Source organism: Patella vulgata, chromosome 3 (genome assembly GCF_932274485.2).
Source record: "Patella vulgata chromosome 3, xgPatVulg1.2, whole genome shotgun sequence".
Taxonomy (NCBI): domain Eukaryota; kingdom Metazoa; phylum Mollusca; class Gastropoda; family Patellidae; genus Patella; species Patella vulgata.
Genome location: NC_065881.2, coordinates 37,009,216 through 37,035,631, shown reverse-complemented (window position 1 = coordinate 37,035,631; position 26,416 = coordinate 37,009,216). Strand labels below are relative to the sequence as shown.

At 37.9% G+C, this 26,416-nt stretch overlaps 1 protein-coding gene across 2 annotated transcripts; it reads right to left on the bottom strand.

Moving 5' to 3' along the window:
- Nucleotides 1-22,233: 22,233 nt before the first annotated feature.
- On the bottom strand, nucleotides 22,234-26,079 carry LOC126814908 (early growth response protein 1-B). Of its 2 annotated transcripts, none has more exons than XM_050540352.1 (2): nucleotides 25,735-26,079; nucleotides 22,234-24,790 (listed from the first exon to the last, which is right to left on the bottom strand). In XM_050540352.1, the coding sequence occupies exons 1-2, from the start codon at nucleotides 25,937-25,939 to the stop codon at nucleotides 23,169-23,171; spliced, it is 1,827 nt and encodes a 608-aa protein (XP_050396309.1). In that variant the 5' UTR covers nucleotides 25,940-26,079; the 3' UTR covers nucleotides 22,234-23,168. The 2 variants fall into 2 exon arrangements, with proteins under 2 accessions (XP_050396309.1, XP_050396310.1); XM_050540353.2 differs by lacking the exon at nucleotides 25,735-26,079 and adding an exon at nucleotides 24,976-25,397.
- Between the last annotated feature and the right edge of the window lie 337 nt (nucleotides 26,080-26,416).

Genomic DNA, 26,416 nt, shown 5'->3' with positions numbered 1-26,416 from the left:
GCTTTTCTTCTGGCAATTCGCGACTGCTTCTGGTGGAGCAATAACACGATGATTACCTTTTTACACGTGTCGCCTTTTTTTTCAAAATAACTTTCAGATGGCGGTATCTCGACTAGGAATCAATTTAAACGGTTAAAATTTTGTCATATTGTCATTTGAATAACACAGACTGTACCAAATAGAATTGATCTAACGTGGTCTGCTTCTGTCGCTTTAAGAAACAATTTATGCGTAACAATTAGGGGCACCTTACACTTAGTTTCAAATGTCTTCTAAATTTCACTGGGGCATTGTTACCCCCATAAAATCTGTTAAGCTTTGTTGCCGTGCATGATGCAAGGTATGCTCACTCTTATTGGAACATCAATATACCACTTGCGAACAAACCGTATAAATATTTTTGTCCCCCGCCTTTTGAAGAAAGCAAGAGACTATTAAAATGGGTTCGTCCGTCTGTCTGTCCGTCGGTTACACTTTTTGGGTCACAATAACTCTCCTTCTAATTGAGGTATTTGGGGATTTCGGCGGGGCCCCTCATCCTCACTGTTGACATGTTATATTTGTAAATATCTGTGTGCTAAGTATTTTCATATTCTAAATTAAATTGATGCCCAGGGAGTACTGATATTTGCATTTAGCATTGGACCTAAAAACATTTTTTTAAAAGCGAACATATCTCTATTTAAACAAAATGATGGAATACTTGTCTCTTGTTTCTAATTTTGGTGTCACAGTTTTTGCTGCGATGAGTATAATACCCGAGGCTTACACGAATAAAAATAATCTGTTTCTCTATGAACACTCCTACTATATCTAACGTGACTGGAAGGTTAGATCTGCTTTCATCGTAAAATGACCCGTCTTGAATCTTCAGAAATAGAAACTTAATTCCATTGAAGAGATTCTGTATATAATTAGATTAATGGTTTGTCTTGATCAATAATTATTTAAATGTAATATAACGTATTTTATAACAGCGAATCGTTATAGCAAGTCTATCGGTGGTTTATGTAGTAACCAACAATTGGTATTTTTTCACTCTGAGATAGAATTTAAGTAATATACCTTCATATTTTTAGATCAGAGAGGATTGTCTTTAAATCAATACTTTCCTTTCTCAGAGAAGACTGTCCTGTTCAAATACATGAAACACGTTGGTTATACATACTTATTTTTGATAAATATATTTGATGAATATTTGATTCCTAGCATTCCGTATAATATACGAATGACAACATATATTGCTGGACCAGCTTCTATGATAATGAGAAGGGTATCAGGTGTTCTAGAGAGTGTCACGTGCTACATAAATCAAGTAAATTTGGGCCAGTTGATGTTATACAATAGGCCATGCAGCGGTGGTCAGATTGGGCGACGGCCCCGGGAATCCATTTCAGAAGACATCCAATCAAACAGTGAAATTTGAAATTATCGCTGTTAACTTCGTTGTTCAAGTCACCCTACAGTCCCACAAGCTGGTGTGAATATGGAACCGTATTGTAATACGCGAGACCAGAGTTATAGAGGACCTGTTGTTCAAGAGTTTTTACCCGGGCGATGTGATTCGTGGTTCGAACATAACTAATGTGGCTGATTTATATTTAGTTTGAATAAAAAGTTTATTTCATCTGGTTTTGCCACCCTTTCTGACATTTCTCGGTACTTGGTCCTATACTCGAGTTTTCGGGGCTTACAATCAAGGAATTGGCCCCGGATATCACCAAACCTCTTCACGCCACTGTCTCTTTGCTGAAAAAATATTGTTCAAGTAGACAATAGGTAGGAAATCGTATGTACTGGTAGCTAGACCAATCTCGTATTACAGACAATCATATGCCATTAAATTACATCTAATAGATTCCACTAACTGTGACAAAAGTCTATCGTTTCGGGAAGGAATTATTGACTAAAACATAGTGGGCTTGTGACATGTTTAAACCAAACGTGACTGATTTGTCACACGTCTCGCGTTGGCTCATGTCGTGACGTCATGATGACAGCCATTGTTAACGGCAATGGAAATCATTGATGAAGCGGAGTTGATTTATCAAGATAGTTACAGGTGGCAGAGTTGATAAGCTCCCGTTTACTTTATGTGATCAATTTAACTGGTTTGTGACGGCATTATAGTATTCGACTATCATATTAGTATTTATAGGCTGCGATGACCAATAAATATACTGGCATCACCAATACTTCAAGTATCAAATATAAAGAGAGGCCACGTTTGTATTGTCCATAAATATAAATATATAGTCTAATAATGAAGACTGGGACAACTGTCAATTGCAGAGTAAAATATTTACCATGTAATGTAAATTCGACAATATTGTCTCCGTATTGTAGCCCCCCCCCCCCCCCAACCAAATAAAACCCAAACAAAAACATGGGTCCAGTAAGCAGTATAGAATAGACCGATTAAACGCCTTGGTCCGTATCAGCGAACTGGGCTTTCAGAAGGGCAGATTACAGTGGATTAATTTTCTAATTTAGAAATCAGGATGAATTAGGGTGATTTTAATTTAAAAAAATGTGTACAGCAGATGACATTGATATCTGAACTCTAGATAGAGACATATTGTGAAGATAATGCATATTCATAAGTTAGTCAATTTCTGTTCACGAATGCAGTTACATGTATACTGGGTCGCACAATGTCCACCTATCAGATTGCCGGGGTCTAATTATATACGCACAGTTGTCACTGATGTTGGTGATTGAACTTAGTGAGGGCGATAACAAAAAGATTGCTTATCAAAATGCGTTCCTAAGAAACAAATCACTGTTTTTAAAATAATCGAAATGTCTGTGACAATGAAGGTATATTTCAACTTCTATCAAAATCCATTTTCTAGAAATACAGTTATTGCGTTTCAAAGACTAGAGAAATTCGGAAATACACAATTAGATAGCTGCGGCGTGCGCTGGAAGGCAGGGGGCAAATGAAATTCTAATATGAAATGAAATATAAAACTCCATGTACAACAAACGCACAAGACAATATGGTGACACATAGAGTCTCCAGCGTGTTCGCACGGAATTTGGGGGGTGGGGGGGGGGGGGCGATCGACATACAGACAGGGGCGACGAAAACATACAACAATATCACAATGTTGACGTATGGAAAATTGAAAACACTAACCTTAATAAGATTCATTCTATTTCTGTCTATCGCCATCAGCAATATACTACATTAGGACGTGTTTTTGGTTTATTTTGAAAACTGGTGAAGTATCAAAATAAGGAAGAAGACTGATCAAATTGTGTAAAAAATATACTATGGACACACCAACAAAGGATATGTAATACGCAAATGATTAAAGAGACACAATAATATCATTATGACATGTATGTAAACCTAAGTGTCAGTTTGATTCCATCTGGTGTCTCCTGTTTTCAATCTAATTAGAATCACATGTTGGTCAGTCCATCGGTTGGTCAGTCCATTAACATATTGGGGTGGGGGTGGGGCTTGATCATAAGTCTTTTATTGAGTCAAGTCAAATAAAATTGAACCCTATGACTTAGTTTGTGTCGAGTGGACGTTAAACCCCTTTCTCTCTATCTCTCTCCATTAACATCTAACGACATGATTAAGGAATGTGGGTTATCTATGGAGAGCCCTTCGCTGAAGCCGGAAAGTCGCGAACTTTAGAAATTTTCTAAGGCAATACATGTTTTTCTCTTATTCTGTTACCTGCTCTGATTAGGTTCTCTGGTTTTTCTCTGAATGGATTGGAGATGGACATTTTTTTTACCTTTAGTTGATAAAAAATAAATGATTAATGTTTATCTCATATATCACCTAATAAGATCGGAGGGTGTGAAGTACCTAATTAGGGCTTATCCAATCAGTTCATTAATTAGTACTCACCTCTTTACTTTGAATTACAATTACACTTTACAGCATGTACCTTTCCAGGTTGGCATGGGTTGTTATGTCTCCAGGACACATGGTTTGTATAACTGTAGCACCACATCGATGTTTTATTTCAATATATTGTTTTTCATTAAATTAAAAATGTTTGGCTGTTACGACTAAATTTTTTGGCCGTTACGACTAAATTTTTTGGCCATTATGACCAAATTTTTTGGCCATTATGACCAACTTTTTGGGCCGTTATGACTAAAATAGGGCCGTTTTGACTAAACCTGTTTTTGGCCGTTATGACATAGGGCCGTTATGACCACATCCCACAGATACAGACCACATCGGCTTCCATAGTTCTCAGTGTCTTATCTTTGAACTTAATTAGACAGACGATTAATATTCTCTGTAATCATAACTTCCCAAAAGATAATTTAGGAATTTTCTATATCGCTGGCTCTGATATAGACTCGATTAATCCCTATATATACATTATTACTGAATGCAATGTGTAAAGATAGGTCTTTAGACCACGATGGAATAAACGACCAACACATATACAACTTAACAAAGGTTGATTACTGTATGTCTTATTTCACGATATATTAGGATAAACTATGCAATTATTGTTACATTTCTGCCAGGCGCGGATTTATGGTGACCGTTAGCCAGTTTTGGACACTTGTTTATTAAAAGTACAATTTTAACTATTTATAAAGAGTTTTCGTCTTTAGTGTTGGAATATGCTACAAATAACCCCCAGAAAACAACAGTCTGGCAGTAAAAATACAGTGTCGGATTTGTCAGATCACATGGGTTTATTTTTAACTTACATTTAAAACGATGTAAATGCATATGAATACAAGGCTTATGTAAGATTACATCAAACAACACAACCATATGTCAGTTTACAAAATGTGAGCTGTATATTAACAGAAATGTCATTTGAAATTTATTTTTACTGCAAATTGTAAATTTACTGTCAAATAGTGGTCATATCGGTTATTCACTCTGTGACCACATATCGAATTTTGTGCAACAAATTTACTGTTTTGTCAGTGATTTTAGTCTATTTTAGAGAAATAGGTTATTGGAGACACGCATATTATGCTATACATTGTCTTGTGTGGGACATTTTGCTTTGACTGTGTCATCCCACCCACTCTTTCCATTGTTTAATGTTGTTTTACATGATCGGACCCAGGACTACTTAGCCAAGCGGGGACAGCCACATTCCCTTTAGCCATTTTACCTCGGCAAATTACATAATATTTACATCTACACTAGAATGGTAAAATTACTTGCAGAAATATTGCCATTTGTAATGAGGTATAATTACACAGCATTTTTTTTACAATGTTATTTTTACCATATTATGTAAATTAACTTCACGGTAATTTTACATCTACTCCATTTACAGATATGTAAATTTGCCTTGTACGTATAAGAGCTAGAGGTAAAGTTACATTACAGACTGTGAAATAACATGCAATGATAAAATACAGTTTTAATAATGGCAACATATCTGCCAGCTTAAAATGGGTAAAAATACATAATAATGTTAACAGTGTAGCTCTACCCAGAGTTGGTATATATAGTAATAGTAACACATTAGGGTAAATATTACTAATCAGCAGAAGGTGTTTTAAAATGCCTAAATCGCGTTCAGTGTTGTTTACAATATTGATCATCCCAAAAACCCCGAATGCACAAAACCAATGACGTTGTCTATGATACCGCTATTTAATTGCGCAAGCAGATGTTAAACCACCAAAAGACATGCAGGCCAATGATCTTGGACTGGATAATCTAGCCAAACCGCGTAGGCCCCACTGTGTCGAACTGCCACACCGATGTCGTAGTTTGATTCCATATAGGCTACGCCGTTTGACTGAGTACTCTAGCCTTGATAATTTTCTGAATAAAGTAACACAGTGCCCAGTAGATAAACGTATAGAACAATAATAAATAGAAAAGAAGAATAAATGAATAAATAAGAGATTTCAACACAAAAATCAACGATTAACACTAATATTAGTCACAATAAACAATTGGGTTATTAAAAGGCTTTTAAGCAATAGTCTCCATATATAAATACATGGAACCAAACAGGTACTAATTCGAGTTCCACGCAAAAGGAACCGAGCCAAATCGCAACACTGGTTTAGACATTATTGCGCCAGGCGTCCATCTAACTTGGAACACGTGTCGCTCTAGTCGTGTGTCCAGCCCAATAAACATCGATATTGTTTTAGGTTGTCAACATTGCCCAGTATAATATTTCCTCGTTACAATAGAACTAATTCAGATTACCATTTTTACATTTCCTGTATTAATACCGTGCTTTGTTAGGAATGGCCGTCGGGGATATTAAATTTGATCCCAGTTCTAGAACATAACTAAAACGGCGAAACCTTATAAACGAGGAACCCGAGTTATATTTCCGAGAAGTGAGGATTGGCCAATGGTATTATTTCTTAACAACTTCAACCTACAGTTGGCGATGTTAGAAATAGATCTGTGAGATATTCAGGAAAAAAGATACGCTATTAATATTTGCCATATAAGGTGATATCGTTTTAGAAAGACATGACAATTCTATACCCGGTTATCTTTACTCAACGTATTGTACTTAAGGCTAAAATCACAAGAAATACAACAATATCATTAGCCTGTTTATCACCCATATCAGGCAGTGTAAGCTGTTGACCTAACTGTAAACTACGGCTTAGCAAATATTTTACTGGTGGAATATTGATCGCCCGCTCCCGTCAATGGACTAAGAAAAAGTTACTGATCCATCTGTGGAACGATGAGCTTAAAATAGTCACCAAGCGTTCGATTCTGATTTTATGACGTCAGTACTCGGGTTATTTCAGAACTCTTCAAAAAGCCAAACGAAAGTCTAGTAATTGCTTTGGCTATATTTGGCTGGCGTGCGCGTGTATCTATCCCGTGACGCAGTATTAAACGATTGTCGTAAAAATCATTATCGTATCTTTTGATATTATTCTTCATTGACATACATGTATATAACGTCTAATAAGGTGGACGCAAATTTAATAACAAATTATTCCAAATCCTACCCCAAAAGTAGTAATTTCTTATCGTTGTTTTTATAAACATAACTGTAATATGAAATAAACAGATGTATTTTGTGAATCGTATTTAAATAGACATCCTTTAATCCGTTGTTTGTTCTACCGTAAAATCCCATACGCACGTTCGAATTCTTTTGTTTGTTTATTTTCAAGTTGTTGTTGTTTTGATGTGGGAAATCATGGATTCTTCAACCGGAATAGAGCTGTCTTATTCCATCAAAATAGTCTAAGTATGGCAGCGACACCCCCTCATCCATATGTTTCAATTATTCCCGAGGGGTATACTACGCGCCTTATATAGCTTTAATAGCTGAGAGTGATAATAAATGATCGGTGAACTAAATTGTCTATTACTGGCGACTGACGTTAAGTAAGCACGACTTGTTATTTGTTAAAGATATATTCGCCTAATGTGGGCTAATACAATACTATTCTATTTCTTATTGAAAGGAATCAAAGTTAAGTAGATTGATAATGTATATAGGCCATAATCAAAGACTCACGAACACGTAATGTTTAAGTGTTTAATTCATTTGTTTACCAGAAAATCTGGCTTATAATTTTACATCATTGACTAGCATCGCTTTACCTGACATTGGAAGGTTGAAAAAAATCTCCATATTTGATGGTGGCTGCTAGCCTATGGTGGCTGTTAGCGTCCATTCTACATTCTCGACTTGTCGGGTTGTGAAGGTGACAAGTCACGGAACAAGTCGAAATAAGTGTACTTTGTCGTCTTGTCGACTTGTCGGGTTGTGAAAGCGACAAGTCGACAAAATCAACCCGACAACGCCACAACCTAACTAGAGTATCGTCACCTTCATTTTGTCGACTTGTCCGGTCAATTCTGTCGACTTGTCGCCTTCGACTTATTCACAACCCGACAAGTCGACAAAATACAATTATTTCGCTTTTTTGTGCCGCGCTGATGCAGAGTTATTTTAAACTCCTGCATAGTTTATCAAGCAAGCTACTTTTCTGCACCTATGCAGTGTGCTATAAGTGAAATTCTGTCCAGACAGCGGCTAAATTTCAACTGACAAAGGTTCCATTACGTGCACGTCACCACTGGATATTAGTGAAACTATGCTAGACGCAGACCTTCTGGTTTATGAACCAGCGATACCGTTATTCCTAATTTTTGGCAAAAGTCAGGGAGATTTGAAATTGCGATGTGACCAAGAAATATTTTTAGCGTATTCCGTAAAAGAAACTTGACCTTACAGCATCGCATTCTGATGCGGGATACACAGACTAAAAAGCACAACATTAAACGATTTTTAGAAAAATCTAGAAGCATCCTAAGAAAGGGGGATTTAAATTTTAAATATTTTTGATAACAGCAAAGCTAGCAGTGTATTCTCAATTATGATAGATATATTAAAAGCATACGTTAGAATACATATCAACATATAAAACTGACTCTCTTCTGAAATATAGATTCCTAATTTTAAAACAGGTATGATATGGGTCGTTAGCTGCAAATTTAACCAAACGATCTTTTCAGTCCTATCTGTGTAATTTTCAGGTGTGGCAAGCAAAAACATATGCTGAATAATTGCTCCCTCGCCTCGTCGGAGATTAGGCTTCCATACTAAGGACTTAACTGAGGAATGCTTGCTCATGCGCACTGATTGATTACAGATGCGACAAGTCGACAGAATTGACCCAACAAGTCGACACAATGAAGGCAACGATTGTCGGGTTAGTTTGTCGCGTTGTCGGGTTGATTTGGTCGACTTGTCGACCTCACAACCCGACAAGTCGACAAGACGACAGAATATAATTATTTCGACTTGTCGTGCACCTTCACAACCCGACAGGTCGAGAATGTAGAATGGCCGCTAACAGCCACCATAAAAACCTGACAGAAAATGTAAATTTAATAAAACTCGTTCTTCGATTCTACAGCCGAATTTTTAGGGAAATCACATTCGAAAATGACAACTCGCAGTCTGTAGTTCCCTTTGACCGCGCGTAGAAAAAAATCGAGATGGTCAACCCCTTCAATTTTTTTTTCAGACGATTGTGACATGTTGGGTTCTTTGAATTTATAAAGATTGTAATTGAAAAGTTCAATAAATGTTATAATCCTAGGAATGACATGAATTTAACATCGAAGTTAGGAGGGTGAGGATTACTTGCCTGAAACCAAAACCTACCACACTTTATCAAAGGGTGGACTTATTTTGATTTGTGGTAAAGATTATGGTGTTTGGTTCCAGCAGTTCTTGGTCTGTTGAATTATATTTAGACCCAACTTATATTAGGAAGCCTTAAATATTGATCTGACTGGTCAAGTAGAATACTATATTTAGCCAAAGGCAATCGGGTATAGTCTTTCATAATCTCCCTCGCTATTCTAGTCCAGAAAATAAAAACAGAATTATCTGCTTGACTATACCACTCAATATGCGATGTATGTATCCTTAAGTACAATTTCTATAACAATAGGGGGGTTGGATGGCTGAATGGTTAGCACGTGCGCGCTGTATCATGAAGTCTGTCATTGAGTCAACTGGCGTGGTTTCGAATCTCCGGTTGTACGTGACAAGGAGTAGGGTCGCCTGTAAAACCTCGTGGGTTTTCTCCGGGTCCTCCGGTTTCCTTCCACTGCTAAAGACCCCTACGCGCATGCGAAATATGGAAATAAAATTGAACCATGTGTTAGTCCCGAAATGACCTAGTTTGTGTCGAGTGAACGTTAAACCCCATCTCTCTCTCTCTCTCTCTCTCTCTAACAATATTAGGAATCAACCATGTGTTTAAAAATGTTATAATACAAAATAAAGATCATACCTAAAATCCAACCACCAATATATATATATATATATATATATATATATACTGAGCGCCATGGAAAACGCATCACTTAATTTTTCGTATAACAAAATGATCCTGTAAACTATCTTATTTATTTTGCTTCTTATTGAGAACAATATTCAAATGGGAACACATCAATAACAACACATTTGTACACTTATGGATGTTTAATCTGTAATCAACGGTACAAAGTCAGAGGGGTCAAAACTAAAAGTACGACACAGATGTCAGTAGCGCGTGTGTCCTCCACGGGCTCTTACGCACGCTGTGCAGCGACGTCGCATGGAATTTACCAATGTTTGAAAGAAGGCCTGGGGCCAATTATTCCATTCTTGGACAAGAGCAGCTTCTACTAAAGCAGCAATGGTGTGCACCTGTGGTCACGATACAGACGGCGTCCAATCTCATCCCAGACATGTTCTATCTGTGCCTTGTCCGGAGACATGGCTGGCCAGTCCAAGACATTGATGTTGTTAGCAGCCAGGTAGTTCATACTAAAACGGGCGGTATGCGGACAAGCATTATCCTGTTGGAAGTGCTGAAGTTGTGGGTGAGCTCGAAACATCGGAACAACAATTGGTTGCAAGACATCATAACGGTAGGCTACAGCATTAACGCGACCCCTGCAAATGTGTAGGGCGGTCCGGTGATGAAATGTGAAGCCTCCCCACACCATTACACTTCCCCCACCCCATCCATTCGTTTCGAAGACGCAGCAGACTGCAAGACGTTCCCCAAGACGTCTCCACACACGTTGACGGCCATCAGCGGGATAAAGATGAAAGCGACTCTCATCACTGAAGAGCACACTTTGCCAGTCTACTCTTCTCCATGTCTGGTGTCCTTGAGCCCATATCAAACGCCGCTGACGGTGATGATCCCTGAGGATAGCTCCGACATAAGGTCGTCGTGCACGGAATCCTACTTCTCTTAGACGACGTCTTACGGTGTTGGCACTTACTGGTCCTTGTCTTCCGACGACTGCTGCACCTGTTCGAGTCGCTGGGCGGAATCTGTCACGCAGATAATGACCCGGATGTAGCGGTCTTGAGCCTGAGTTGTAACGCGTTGTTGACCAGGACGTTGACGGTCACGTGTTGATCCAGTAACTCGAACACGTTCCACCAACCTTACAATAGTGGACTGATGACAATTGAAGTGTCTGGCAATAGCACGTGTAGACATGCCAGCCCTGGACATTCCCATGGCTTCATTCCGTTGATTTTCAGTAAGTCTCGGCATCTCTAGCTCGATTCCTTCACACGTCCAACAACAAATTACGACAGATTGACGTTTCACAGTTCATGTACTGCACATTAAGTTAAAAACATGCTTTTTAAAGGGCTCCCACACAATGCTGCACGTGAATGTTGGGGTTTTTATGTGCATCTTGTGCAATTTTTTTTGTGCACACGGGCCGATATGTTTTGCGTTTGGGAGCATTGTGTGAAACAACAGTTCATAGTATTGCATAATATTATACATACAAAACCACCTAGTAATAAAATATTTGGGAAAAAAGTGATGCGTTTTCCATGGCGCTCAGTATATATATATATATATATATATATATATATATATATATATATATATATATATATATATACATGTGTGTATAGATGTAAAAGTTAAATGTTCATGGTTTATGTCTTCAATATTCTTTAAAAATAACAAACTGAAGATTGGTCTTTATAGATTACGGATTCAATCTGTGGTCCAAAATACCTTTTCTTCTTTTTATTGGTATATATATATTTTTAAAAGCAAAATCAAGTTATTTCCCTTGTAAATGACGTCTCTACGAATTGCGTGCAGGCGGCATTCCCGAATTTTAAATGAAAACCGTGGAATTGAAACGTTATTAAAAAACAAAATTATTTTCATTAACACGAATTAGAGGTCTACACATCAATACGTTATAACGGAATTGGACAACTATAAACAGATTATAGAGAACTTAGGAAACAGAGTTATTTCCCCTTGTGTGTGTGCCTATGTTGATGATATAGCAATTACGAGATGGGCCCGTGATGTGACAGTGCTCTCAATAAAATTAATATTTTTGTTCCATTTTTGGACCAAAAATCCTTTTGTTTGTTTTCATTTGTCGAAAAATTGTGAGATAAAGTATGGAATATGCGAAAGTATAACTCTCGTTAATTTAAAACAATTTTTCCTCAACCTTGTGGAGAAAGCCTGGGGACTACTAAGATCCTCTCATCAGTCCGTGAGAGTGGCGAAACTTACTCCATTGCATCAATACCTATACTAAGTGATGATGGACATTTTTTGCTAAGCCCTAATCAGAGAAAGACAATTTGATTTGTCGAGGCTTGGAGACACAACAACTTTGATTCTAATTGCGATGTAATGTTCAAATTTAGTGTATACGTTCATTAGGTGAATATTTTGATGCTAAGAATTTTTCTGTTACGATTAATTAATAGGGTTATAAGCAATTTAATCGGTCGAGACGTTTGAACACATTTATCACATAATACGTCTGTCATACCGAATGTTTTCTAGACAATAATATTATAAAAAAAAATATGAACGGTAAAATTCATTTAGCACAATAAAAGGCCTAGTTGATCTCATGGAATCTCTCAGAATTTCTTGGAATTTAGTGGCTTTTTAACGCGAGATTCGCTATGTCTAGATGATGACATAGATGTTTATTGTGTTGAAAAAATTGTGTCAAAAATAGTTTTATAAAGTTTTGATCTAAAAAGTACTTCGTTAGGCAGTTTTATTAAATGAACATTGTGTAAATCTATATCTCTGACGGAAATAAACTCTTGCAGTAGCAATCAGTGAAATTTTCTGTTTATGAATTGGTCTATTTATTGTGTCACGACTGTTGTAATATGCTATAGGCCTATTAATAAGCTCAAAGTTTATTACTATCCGTATAAAAATTTGAAACAGCATGTATCAATATATAAGTAGATTACTAACAGCTTCAATCAATGTATAAAGATTATTACTGACCAACGCAAACGGATACAATGCAGCTCAATATAAACAAAGAATATACATTATTAAGTTATATGTATAAACATATTATACGGTAAGCAGGGTCGTTAAATTCAGTCCCCTTTATTGTCAAGAATGTAACAATTATATACTATTAACATAATGAGGGTTATTCGAGGTTTCTGACACGGTGATGTATGCAACAGGCGAAGTGTCATTGTTCTCGGTATAGTTCTATGTCCAGAATAAAAGCCTGGAGCATTTAATATTAGTTATTATACATATTTATCTGACAATAAATCATACTCGATATTATAGAAGCCTATAACTACAATTCGTAATTTCTACTTTTCGCACCTTTCAAAACACGAAAGTCGAAAAGTCGAAAAGTAGATGTCACGACAAATTGTGAGGCGACAGCACGCTATACAAGCCAAAATCGAATCGAAAATAGGAAATTAAGAAATATTACACCACGATAATAGCGTCCCTCTTTTTTTCCTAATTTCTTATTTTCGACTTTCATTTTGGCTTGTGTAGGCCGTCTTGTCGACTTTCGACTTCGTCATATTTTTGTATTTATTGATGTCAGTAAGAAGGCGCCAACACGCTATACAAGCCAAAATGCAACTAGAAAAGTAGAAATAAGGAATTAAACACACGCGCTATTAGCGACTTATCATTTTGGCTTGCTGTCGTCGTACTGGCGAGTTTGGAAGGGGCGAAAAGTAGAAATTATGAATGGTAGTTATAGGCTTCCCTACGATCTGACTACAACGCTGCCTTTCTCATAAATGAATTGATACTTTTTATCAGTTTATGATAACAGTTTCACTTGAAAACTCCTTTAAATTTGAAAAAGCCAATCAATCTATATTTCATAGTTTTGTCATGCTTGAATCCTCAATTTGAGGACCTCGCCCATTTTGTATTTTGAATGACATGAATAAGATCCTTTACCTTCTGTAAATTTTGAGTGTTTCTTGGTTTATCTGGTTTCCTCCCACGCGCTTCAATTATTCTATAACAAACACCGAAGCCAACGTCAATTTACACATAGAACAACATAATTCCTGTAATTTTAAACAACACAGAATTAGGTTCTGATCGGCCATGACCACCGTTAATACATTTTGATTTCAATTTTATTGTTAATTACATGAACTGTTCAGCTGTAAATCAAATCGTTCAAAGGTAAATTTTTCAACTATCCTTCATAACATCTACTGAGATTTGATTTATAAATATAAGAATTTTAGATTTATGAGCCCCCCCCCCCCCATCCCAATAACGTTTACTGTTAATGAAGAAACATTTTAAGCAGTTAATTCTTGAATGATAATGAAGCTTGTTTAGACTCGCGGCCAATATATAGGCTACTGAATTAAACTTCAGATTTCTTTTTTTTTTCTAGAAATATGAAGATGATCCAAAAGATTGGCAAAGCCAAGAATTTCTGAATGAAACATTTCTGTGTATATTACACATAGTTGTTCTCGATGTCAACTGCAAACGGTCTTTTACTTCGTCACATACACACTAACATTCATTGATTTTTTGCTGAAAGCGTCAGAGTCGATGTTTAAATTTAGAAAGCTGATTATAAACCTATAATCAAAACAAATGAAGACACTGCTGACGTTATTGTATGAGAAAAGATATATTTTTTTAAAATTTCATTTGCTTCCCGACCTTTAAATATAGGCATCCGTTTGCAGGAATTATGAAAGATGTAATTGCTCGAGATGATTTCGTCAGAAATTGAAAGTGGAAACCTTCATCGCATTTTCATCATTACATTTACACGAGAAAAACAAGATTTTCTTGTAGTAATCAAAGCTTTATTACAAGAAAATAGATAAATGGGCTTGTCAGTTATTGGCGGACAGATGGAATTACAAGGAAATATAAGTAATTAAAGCTGGTGACATTAACTAACAGAACTCTTTATATATACTAAACAGCAAAAAAAAAAAAAACCCCAGAAAACCCCCAAAACGTCAGTACGATTTCAAAATCAGAGAGATACTTTAATCAAATCATTCTAGAAAACGACTTTTTGTGAACAGTGTGTTGACACATTAGTGATTAATTCACCACAATTCCAAGACATCAGCATCTGGTATGTCCACCGCGAGTGTCAATAACAGCAGCGCAGCGTCTGTACATGGAGTGGACCAGGCGATTGATGAACGCCATTGGCACCTGGAACCACATTCTCAGAAAAGCCTGGCACAATCCATCCGCTGTGTTTGGTCTCGGTACGACGTTGTTAAGTCTCCTCTGAATTTCATCCCAAAGATGTTCAATCGGGTTTAAGTCCGGACTAAGGGCTGGCCAGTGCATAACGTTGACACCGTTCTGCTTTAGAAAGTCCCGAGTAACACTGTCATGCTGGAAAACGTTGTTTCGATGATGTGCGAAATGTGGTATGACGTGGGGTCTGAGAGCTTGATCAATGTAGCGCACTGCTGTGATGCCGCCTCATCTCCCTGGACCAAGATTTTGGAACACCACAGGACCCACTCTTTGGTTCAGACCGATTCCACCCAAACCATTATGCTTGGACCTCCCCATGAGTCTCGTTCCATAACACATTGGTCAGAATAACGCTGACCACGTCGACGCCATATTCTTCTGGTCCTGACATCTACAGTTGATACGCAATACCGACTCTCATCTGTGAACAGAACAGTTCTCCATTGCCTATGTCGCCAGTACTGGTGTTGTTGGGCAAACTGTAGGCGTTCACGTCGACGGCGAGGGGTGAGGATCGATCCACGGTAAGGTCTACGGCAATAGATGTTCTCTCTGGTGAGACGTCGGCGCACTGTATCGGTACTGATGGGTCTTCCGTGTGTTCCCACTGTCTGACGTGCTGTCTCAGATGCCTGTGTGAAGGGATTCTGCACGTGCTGTCGCACAACATGGCGGTATTGTCGCCTTCTGGTAACCCTTGGTCTACCAGTTTGGGGGCGATCATCCGTGGTGTTGGTGGCCCGAAAACGTTGCTGAAGCCTGTAGATGGTCCGAACATTGACCTGGAAGTGATTGGCAACGGCTTGGGCAGTGTGGCCAGCGTCGAGTCTTCCAAGCGCCTGGTTCCTCTGAGCTGTCGTGAGTCGTGGCATGCTGCTGACGTTATAGAGTGAATGATTCAACCAGGTATGGGGGTGCATTTTATAGGGCTGATCCCGATGAACAGCACGTGTAGCATGAGTTACATGAAAATCATGGAGAACACATTTTACCATCTCAGAAGTCAGGTTGCGTTCTTGAGAATATTTCCTGGGTTCAATTCCGTGTTTGGGAAGGAGCCTTATTGCTCAGGTAAAGTTGGAGATGTGGTCACAAATATACAATAAAAACATTTGGCAAGTTTTATGCAATACGTCTATTCAGAATAACATAGTATATTTCTATCTATGAAATACAATTAATACATAATACAAGTAATGTCCATTAAACAATTTTTCTCTTTCATTCCTGGTTTTGATTTGTTTTATGTGTGTGTTGGGGTTAGGGTGTTTTTTTTTTATAATGTTGGGCGTTTCTAAAAAAAAACAAGCGACAACCAGTGCCGTGGTGGATAGTGCGCGACGGTCCCGGGCTTCCATGGGGCATCCAATTAATGAAATTATTGCTGTTAAAACTGTCCTGCTTAATTTGAATAAAAGGTAAATTTCACCTCTTTTTATACGCCCATATTTTAATGTGGACGCAATATTGTCGTCGCCCCTGCCCGTTCGTCAGTTTGTGGACACTCTACAGGTCACAATTTTTATCCGATTTTGACAAAACATGAAATATAGCCTAAACTCCCGAAGATCTCGGTTCCTTTCGAAATTGGCATAAATCGGATGTTAACTTCATGGATTATGGCCCCTGATTGTACGAAAAATCACCCTTTTAGCTTGTGGTCCCTTTAGTGGTCACAATTCTTTATTCGATTTAAAATTCCGATTAAATATATCACCGTTACACACTAATGATGGTTCAAGTCGAATTTTTTGAAAATCGGACCGAAACTGCCTGCTCCTTGTACGCAAAGTATACCAAGGTTGTAGACCCTCTGGAAGTGACAATTTTGATGAAACTTAACATATATGGTTATATCCAAAAGATCTCGGTTCCTTTCGATATTCGTACATATCAGACAGTAACTCCCTGGATTATGGCCCGTGATTGTACAAAAAAAATCACAGTTTTTTTTAGCTAGTTCCCTGTTCATCTCTTTCAAAATGTTGCTGTATCTTGCTTGGCAACCGCTTGTTACATATGCCTTCATTTCTCACATTTCTCAGTACCAGTTCTTATACTTGAATCTTGTGTAGGGGGAGAGGGGGGGGGGGATAAAATCAAAGATTTGGTCCCGGGCGTCACCAAACCTATGCAGGCCACTGTTACAAGTTATGGGCAAATGACATATTTATATAACGACTTACAAACACAAATGTCAAAACAACTCGTGATACCGTCAATATGGCATTGAATATCTGATATTAAACAACATAAATTAATGTCAGGATCCGCGATCACCAAGCAAATGACATGAAATGGGTATTAACGTTCTACTTTTCTGTACCGATTGGGATAATAAAGATGGGCATACAATGTGGTATGGGTAGAAATACCACCGTGAGCGAACCCGAAACCTCCTGTTAGCGAGCCAGCGTCGTACTCATTGGACGACTACGACTACATCACTCGGCAAAGGTGTATCCAGTTCGAGTTTTTCAGAACAGTCATCGCCATCTTCAGTGTAATCTTTTAGAGTCATTTAGTAACTGAATAGAGCAATGGTCATAGCCAAGGGTGATGGTTCGATGATCCCCAACCACTAGAATTCACTTTCTTCTATATTGCTCTTCAGTTTAATAATAGATTAGGGTGCGTTTGTTTAGGTCTTTTTTTAAAAAAAAAAAAATATAAATCTATATTCTGTTGCATTGATCTGACAAGTTGCCCCAATCCTACGTAAATTTCGGGAGTTCTCTTAATCTTGTGCTTTGCAGAAGAGTGCTGATCTATTGAGTTATTCTCTGAAATGTGTTAAAGAATGACTTTACATAGCTAACGGCATTTTATTTATATGTAAAATGGCTTTCTCCAGATCCCCCTATGCATCAAATTATATAGCCAGTCTTCAAGATTGTGGAGTTAGCGGTAGCCAAGTTTGACTGTATATCATTATGTGTGTACCTTTTGGTAATAAAAGTATGTTATGTGAAATATACAACGGAATCTACATTGATAATCTAGCAGCTATAGCTATCACTCCCACATAATATGCTTTTGTGATTTTTGGACTAATTTTCGAAAGGTATTAATGTGCAAGGGAAACGCCCAGAAACAGATTTTTTTTTGGTGCCTTTATACTTCAGATTCCCCAAGTCATATTGACATTAATAGTACTATAGAATAATTCTTTCGAGACACAGGGTTGACAGTGACCGGTGACAGTGATTATTGTGTCAAGTAGTTTCGAGGATTGTGATATCCTTAAGCGGTGCGGTATTATTATAATTATCACGAGAAACTATTCTTATGAAGAACTAAACATGATAATTCAATGCCCAAGGTATATCTAAGGGCATGAAGCTATACTTAAAACTGAATCAAAATAGTTCCGCTCCCATTTTTTATAATCAAAATGTTTAAAAATACTTTGTAAAAATATTTTGTATATATGTTTAAATAAAAGAGAAAGTTAGGTAGGCCCTATAATAGAATATGTAATGTGTGCTTATAGGTAAAATAGAATACACCCAGGGTAACTTAGCATGAATAATAAATGAATGATATTCGATTCAATGTCAGTTCGGTTTAATTTTGTTACTATTTTTAATTTTGTATAAGGCTGTCGGTTAATTTTTAAGAAAATGAAAGCTTCAATTTTGTTACTATTTTTCATTTTGTATAAGGTTGCCGGTTAAAGGGTCATAATGTAAGATTTAGATAAAGAGCCGGTCGTTTTCGTAATATTTCAAAAATAGAAAATGCAAAACAAATATAATAAAAATTTAATTCAAATTACTTTATTTTGAGCGAAGTTCTCAATGGCTGTAGTTGCGTTGACCGTAACCTCCGTACTGGCCATTCGAGTGTTCGGCTCACTTCTCCAGTTTTAATGTTAATTATTAAATGGCCGAACCGTTCTAATCTACTTAAAACCGGAGCCATCTGATGGCATCGAGAGTAGATTATGGTTTTGTCATGTTAAACATACATTATGCAGAGCTAAATCTGTCTATCGCAGGTCTTTCTTTAGGCCTGAAATGTTATCTAAATTATTAATTAGACATTAATTAACCTATCCAGACCATAATCAACTCTAGATGACATCGCTAGACTGCGATCTTTAGTGGATTATGGGCCGATTTACTGCCTAACTTTCCTTCACGATTTAACGATTAAATGGATAATCGAAACTATGCTGTTTATCGTACTGACTTTAGCAAGGCTAGCCGGAAATTTCAGCAAATTGCCTTTACATTATCTAGTTTTTAACTATTATAGTGAGAACTGCCAACTCGTTATCGAATGTTCCATAATGTATCTTTAATAAATGTCTAGTAAATAATTTATATAACATTTAAGGCCTAAAGAAAGACCTGCAGTAGGCAGATTGGGCTCTTGCATAATGCCCGTTTAACTTTTAAGAAAATAAAAGCCGAATCCCGTGTTCTGGCTATTAAAACAGATTGTATGGAAGATCTAATCCACCATAAACACACACGCAAAATTATTTCCGATTGTTTTATTTCTTTTTAGATTAAATTCCAAAAGAAACAAGATGACAAGCAAATAATCTGTGGTGTACATGTTCTAAGATATATTCCGGAAATGTCCGTGTTTCTTTCTTTCTCCTCGATCGTGTTAGTTTCGGTTCATCTGTTTGTCTTCACATTCTGTCTTTAAATATAAAAAAACATGATTTATTTAATGGGAATTCTTTATATTTGACATTTCTGCATGAAACTGTACTGCTCGGGTGTCTTTTTTTAGTATATCACTGAATGGAAAGGGGTTTAACGTTCCGCTTCTGCTCCAAAGGGTTCTCTTGTGACCACTCCTTTGTGTAAAACGGGGCCTTGGATTTTTCGTACGACTAGACGATGTTCCTTGCCCGGAACACAGCCCGGCACAAATGACATGGGGAAAAACGATAAATTTTCTCGGTATAAATGATATTATATTGGCCGTAAAATGTGTGGGAGGAGTGGGTAGCAATTGATATTTCGTTAAACAATATTTTTTCTTTTCGACGTTTCTATTCTTTGCTCTTCAAATTATATACTTTTGACTATACTAGGCAGCAAAAGAAACGTCAGGCTGGTATGTTACTCTGAATAGTCGCATTGCATAAAATTTGCCAAATGTTTTTATTGTATATCTCCAACTTTACCTGAGCAATAAGGCTCCTTCCGAATCACAGAATTGAACCCAGGAAATGTTCTCAAAAACGCAACCTGTCTTCTGAGATGGTAATGTGTTCTCCATGATTTTCATGTAACTCATGTTCACCCCCATACATGGTTGAATCATTCACACTACAACGTCAGCATGCAGCATGCCACGACAGCTCAGAGGAACCAGGCGCTTTGTAGACTCGACGCTGGCCACACTGCCCAAGCCGTTGCCAATCACTTCCAGGTCAATGTTCGGACCATCTACAGGCTTCAGCAACGCTTTCGGGCCACCAACACCACGGATGATCGCCCACGAACTGGTAGACCAAGGGTTACCACAAGGCGACAAGACCGCCATGTTGTGTGACAGCACGTGCAGAATCCCTTCAAACAGGCATCTGAGACAGCACGTCAGACAGTGGGAACACACAGTAGACCCATCAGTACCGATACAGTGCGCCGACGTCTCACCAGAGAGAACATCCATCGCCGGCGAACTGGTAGACCAAGGGTTACCACAAGGCGACAAGACCGCCATGTTGTGCGGCAGCACGTGCAGAATCCCTTCACACAGGCATCTGAGACAGCATGTCAGACAGTGGGGAACACACGGAAGACCCATCAGTACCGATACAGTGCGCTGACGTCTCACCAGAGAGAACATCCATTGCCGTAGACCTTACCGTGGACCGATCCTCACCCCTCGCCATCGACTTGAACGTCTACAGTTTACCCAACAACACCAGAACTGGCGACACAGGCAATGGAGAACGGTTCTGTTCACAGATGAGAGTCGGTATTGCGTATCAACTGCAGATGGCAGGACCAGAATATGGCGTCGACGTGGCCAACGTTAGTCTGACCAATGTGTCATGGAACAAGACTCACAGGGAGGTCCAAGCATAATGGTTTGGGGTGGAATCGGCCTGAACCAGAGAGTGGGTCCCGATGTGTTCCAAAATCTTGGTCCACGGAGAGGAGGCGGCATCACAGCAGTGCGCTACATCGATCAAGCTCTCAGACCCCATTTCGCACGTCATCGAAACAACGTTTTCCAGCATGACAACGGCCATGCCCACAGCGCCAGAGTTTCTCGGGACTTTCTACAACAGCACGGTGTCAACGTTATGCACTGGCCAGCCCTTAGTCCGGACTTAAACCCGATTGAACATTTTTGGGATGAAATTCAGAGGAGACTTAATAACGTTGTACCGAGACCAAACACAGTCGATTGATTGCGCCAGGCTTTTCTGAGAGTGTGGTTCCAGGTGCCAATGGCGTTCATCAATCGTCTGGTCCACTCTATGTACAGACGCTGCACTGCTGTTATTGACACACCAGATACTGGTGTATAGACTTTGTACAGACTCTAAACCTTCTCGTAATGTTTTGGAATTGTGATGAATTAATCACTAATGTGTCAACATACTGTTCACAAAAAATTGCTTTGATCCATTTAGTAAGTCTTTTTCTAGAATGATTTGATTAAAGTGCCTCTCTGATTTTGAAATCGTACTGACATTTTTTTTGCTGTTTAGTATATATGAGATTGTATTTTGGGATAACAGGTAATCTTCTGTTCATTTCATCTCTTCCCGTGAAAATGGGTCATTTCCTTTCCATATTATCCTATTTCATTACTGTGGGTCTGGTTGTTTGAACAGTAACATTCCTAGTCACCTTAATTCGAATCTACCATTATATAATCCATTTTTTTTTCGAGGCAGATCATTGCGGTTTACAATTGTAAATGAATTCTTACTGCATGCACGTTTAAAAGTCCAAAAGAAGCAGTCTTGGGTCGGAGCATAAATCAAAGTCATATCCTCGTACACATTATTCCTGTTGGTAAATCTTTCGAATCCCTTTGGTATTGATAACTGGAATGTCATGATAACTTATGGAAGCCAATCACTGACATTTTTTTTTTTGCAAAGCCCCGGACATTAAGCCCCATGTTCAACAAAATCCCATAACCATCTGCATTGTCCATAATATGTCTAAGGCACCTTTTCATTTTATATTTATTTGGAATGCATTTAAAACAAACTCATTTTTATAAACTTAAAAGATATTTAATGTTTTCTTCAATGTGGCATTAAGCCATAATATACGACATTCTTATCCAGCAAGAATAGTTTAGTATAGAAAGGCTTGCAGTATAATAATCAGTGATAATAACAACATGAAGAAAATAACGTTAAGTGTGTATATATATAATATATATATATATATATATCTATTCGAATTACAAGGCTCATAACTTATCACATACCCGCGCATAGGATTGCGAAATATATTTATGTATATACAAAACAACAAAACGTAAAACAAGAATATAATAATAATAATAATAACGTTCACAACGCAAAGTAACCGGGGTGACATATACACAATAACATGTATTTTTTGATTAGAATAGGGATAAAGATGATGTACATGTAGTTTTTCCTCTTTTCGGATAAAATGAGAGTATAATAGATGGAGATTGGGGGACGAAGAATGATGAGGTTGATATACAATGAAACTCATGGATGCCACTAAAAGTCATATTATTTTGAAAGTGAAAATGACCTAGAAAATGACCTAGAAAGAGACCACAATGCTGCCATTAAAGCATGCGAATTAATATGATATACACATTGTATAATTTGAACATTAATAATCAATATTTAACAACAGCACTAATAATAATAATAATACCAGTTAAAAAATCTGTTAAAAGCAAATCATAACTGAAAAAACAGTAACAATGAAACTAGCAATGAGAAAACAAGATTTGTACAATGCTATCAGCAAGCCATTCATCATAATTTTTTTAGAGAGTCTGTTAGCCTTAATACAAGCATGTGATCTGTGGTTTTTGTACATTATTCATTCATCCTAAAATAATGACTGAAAGATGATACGATGCTTATTATTGAATGCAATATGCTCTTGTAGTGTCATTATAAAACAATGAATAGTTAGTTCTAAGCACCAAAATGTTTACAATAGAGATGAGGTGGAAACCACCATTGGAAGGGAACCTGCACCTCCTAGAATGGCACTAGTGTCAATAACAGAGTCACTCATTGTCACAGCACCTGAAGTTGAGGCAGCTTGGGTTGTCGGCAAGGTTGCTGTAGCCGCAATCATCTTGGCTTCTTTCTTTATACGTTGTTTCATGTGCACTTTAGCGTGGCGTTTCTTTTCATCGCTACGGGCAAATTTGCGTCCACATATATCACATGAAAAGGGTTTTTCCCCCGTATGTGTGCGAACATGAGTTGTAAGGTGATCACTACGACTAAAAGCTCTTAAACACACTTTACATTGGAAAGGTTTTTGTCCTGTGTGAATTCGTATATGGCGAGTAAGTTCATCACTTCTTGAAAATCGTCGGTCACAATTTTCTACAGGACAGGCATAAGGTCTTTCATGGGGTGGAGTTTTACTAGGTCTGTTAGGATATTTTCTTTGTTTCACTGGTAAAAACTTTAAAGTGCTCTGTTGGTAAGGTTGTGAAATTGGATGAATATCAGATTTGGTTGCGATACCGGATGTTGTCGCGAATTCCATTGGAACCGAGGTTGGTAAAAAGAAACGTTCTTCAAAGTTATCACTTGGTTCGGTCTTGATTGCGCCAGCTAAAGGGAAGGCCTGCATTGCTATCTGTCCACTTGGCTGAGACACTAAAGCAGTAAAGTCTGGTAACTGAGATTGTGAAGTGGGATTATTAGATATAGACCATTTTAAATCCGCACTAATATTTTGAGATTTGGTAAAGTCTGAGATTTGCATTTGCAACACAGTGTCCGGAACTGCTCCTTGTGAATAATTTAACAAATTGAGATGTGCCGAGTGAGATTGTTGTTGTGGTTGTTGTTGAGCACAACTACTAAATGTTTGTGGTTGTTTCATGGCGAGATTCGACAAATCAATATCTACACCTAATGGCATGGGCATTGCCTGCGAGTAAGGAGGTGGCGGTGGTGAAGAATAACTAATACTTTCATCAGGTTGTGTTATACTTTCTGACATAACTGGCATCTGGGGTTCAGGAGTTGACTGGTTAGAATGTGTTGTTACAGGAGAACCGAAATCAGCAGCATAACTCTCAATCTGGTCACTGAAGGACATTTCCGGTTCCTGTTGGTGCTGCATCCCTTGTACCTGAGACGATTCTGTATGCACTGGAGATGGCGAAGAGGATTTGAACATTGCCATAGAGGTGGGACATATTTCACTAATATCTGAAGTCGAGAGAGTTGAAGTGGAGGGGAAAGTACTGGATACTGAAGTAAGGCCGGATGATGTTGTTTCTGGAAAACAGGTCTCAGCGGGAGCAGTAGAAGCAGCAAAACTTGAATGATAATTCTGAGGAACATTACTCTGGAATTGGCTAGCCTGGGACAGGATAGTGAAGAGAGGTGACAGTGGGGTGAAGAATGAAGCAAAGTTTGGTTGAACATCACTCTGGGTTGACGTTGGTGTCACAGCAGTTGTAACCAGGGTTCCCTTGTACGAGATGGTGTGGGTAACATTTCCGCTTTGCTGGGGCTGGGTTCTGTTTGGGAACATACCCTCCACCGATTTATCGGGGATGTTGATCGAAGCCACGATATTTGCTGAAAGTAGAAAAATAGAACACATAAGTAATCAATTAACAAAATAAACTTTAAAAAAGTAAAATATCACAATAATTGGTTACATGTATGTTCTGATGCCTACAATATTGCAACACCTACCCATATTCAAAGATATTGCAATCCTTAAATTCTAAGTATGGCCTATAACATTACGTAACACCTACCCATGTTCAAAGTTGAGACTAGAATCCTTATGCTTCTAAAACCAGTAGGCTAATAAAGTAAAAAATATGCCTTGTTGAGTTTTATATATTTGTTAATAAAAATGAAAATAACGTAGGCCTACCCTTGATAAACATCGTGAATTTGTGAAGCGAGTCGCATCAATGAACGTAAGAGATTGACGTACACTGGTTTATCTAAAGCAAATAACAGACTCCGCCTCTTTTACGTAGGCGATTTGAAATGACGCTCACGCAAACCAATTGATGAATGAAATAAATAGCCTGGACCCTCGCCTCCAGAGATCTAATTTTAGTAAAAAATCAATAAACTTGCAAATATAGCACTTACTGATAGTCTTAGCACGACAACTTTCCAACCAAAGCGCTGAAACACTACCTAGATGGCACTGCGTAAGCCAAATCAATAAACTCATAACGCAACATGTATTATGGCGGATTTGTCGTTTTCCCACGATGAAGAAACGGGCTAAGTTCAGTCAATAAGAACAAGAAACAGATCATACATGTTTTGCCAAAATAAGTTACAAAAACAGGAACTCTCATTTATTTCTCTGAACAATTCTGTATTCAAAACAGTTCCTGCAATCATCTGAAGGTGTTTCAAAGCTAACATAAGTCAAGTACTGAAGTAGGTCGTTCAACAAGTCTTAACAGCTGATTGCTTTTACAGAAATAAACAGCCATTGAAGTAAATGAACTTATATTACTCCCATAATGTTATGAATAATAAAAACCTACCAGTAGCAGTGATTGGTGGTGGCTCTAAGCTATCCGGTCCGAAAAATGATGTTTCGGAACATGTTGTCACTGGTGTATTTAAAGAATCATCCACAAATTCTTGAGTGGGGCGAATGACAGCCCCCGTGGCCGGAGTATCATAAGAGAAACTATGAATATCCGCCAGTGCCACTTGTGATAAAGTATCTAAACCATCCATAATCATGACGGATGGAGATTTAGGTGAGTCCGACACGATGAAAGATAAACGTTAATCCAGGAAGCCACAGATTGTTGTGGTTCTCTTAGAACTATATGGTATATAAATCCTTAGTATATCATCTGAACAGTAAGGCTGCAAACTTATGAATGAATCCCTGCCTTATATACCAGTGAGTTATGAATGAACTTTACGACAGTCATATGCCCTTATTTGGAGTCTACTACAAAATTCTAGCCAATCAGGGGAGAATTCCCCATTGACGTCAATGTGACGTAGGTATAAATAAAAGATAACTTTTACGATCAATTATCCATGGCTTCTAAGTAGGTCACAAATTTACTATAACACATTTTTCAGTTACAAACGATATAATGTGTTAGACTATTTTACAACCCGATACCAATATGCAATGGCGAGATGTCTGTTAAAACAAATTTTATGACATAAAACAGAAATAAGAGAAATCCAGGGACTAAATTA

Excerpts from the sequence above, each read along its gene's own strand:
- LOC126814908 (XM_050540352.1), bottom strand. The coding sequence starts at position 25,939 with ATGATTATGGATGGTTTAGATACTTTATCACAAGTGGCACTGGCGGAT. Across the intron at positions 24,791-25,734 it reads ACCACCAATCACTGCTACTG|CAAATATCGTGGCTTCGATC; the intron begins GTAGGTTTTTAT and ends TTCTACTTTCAG.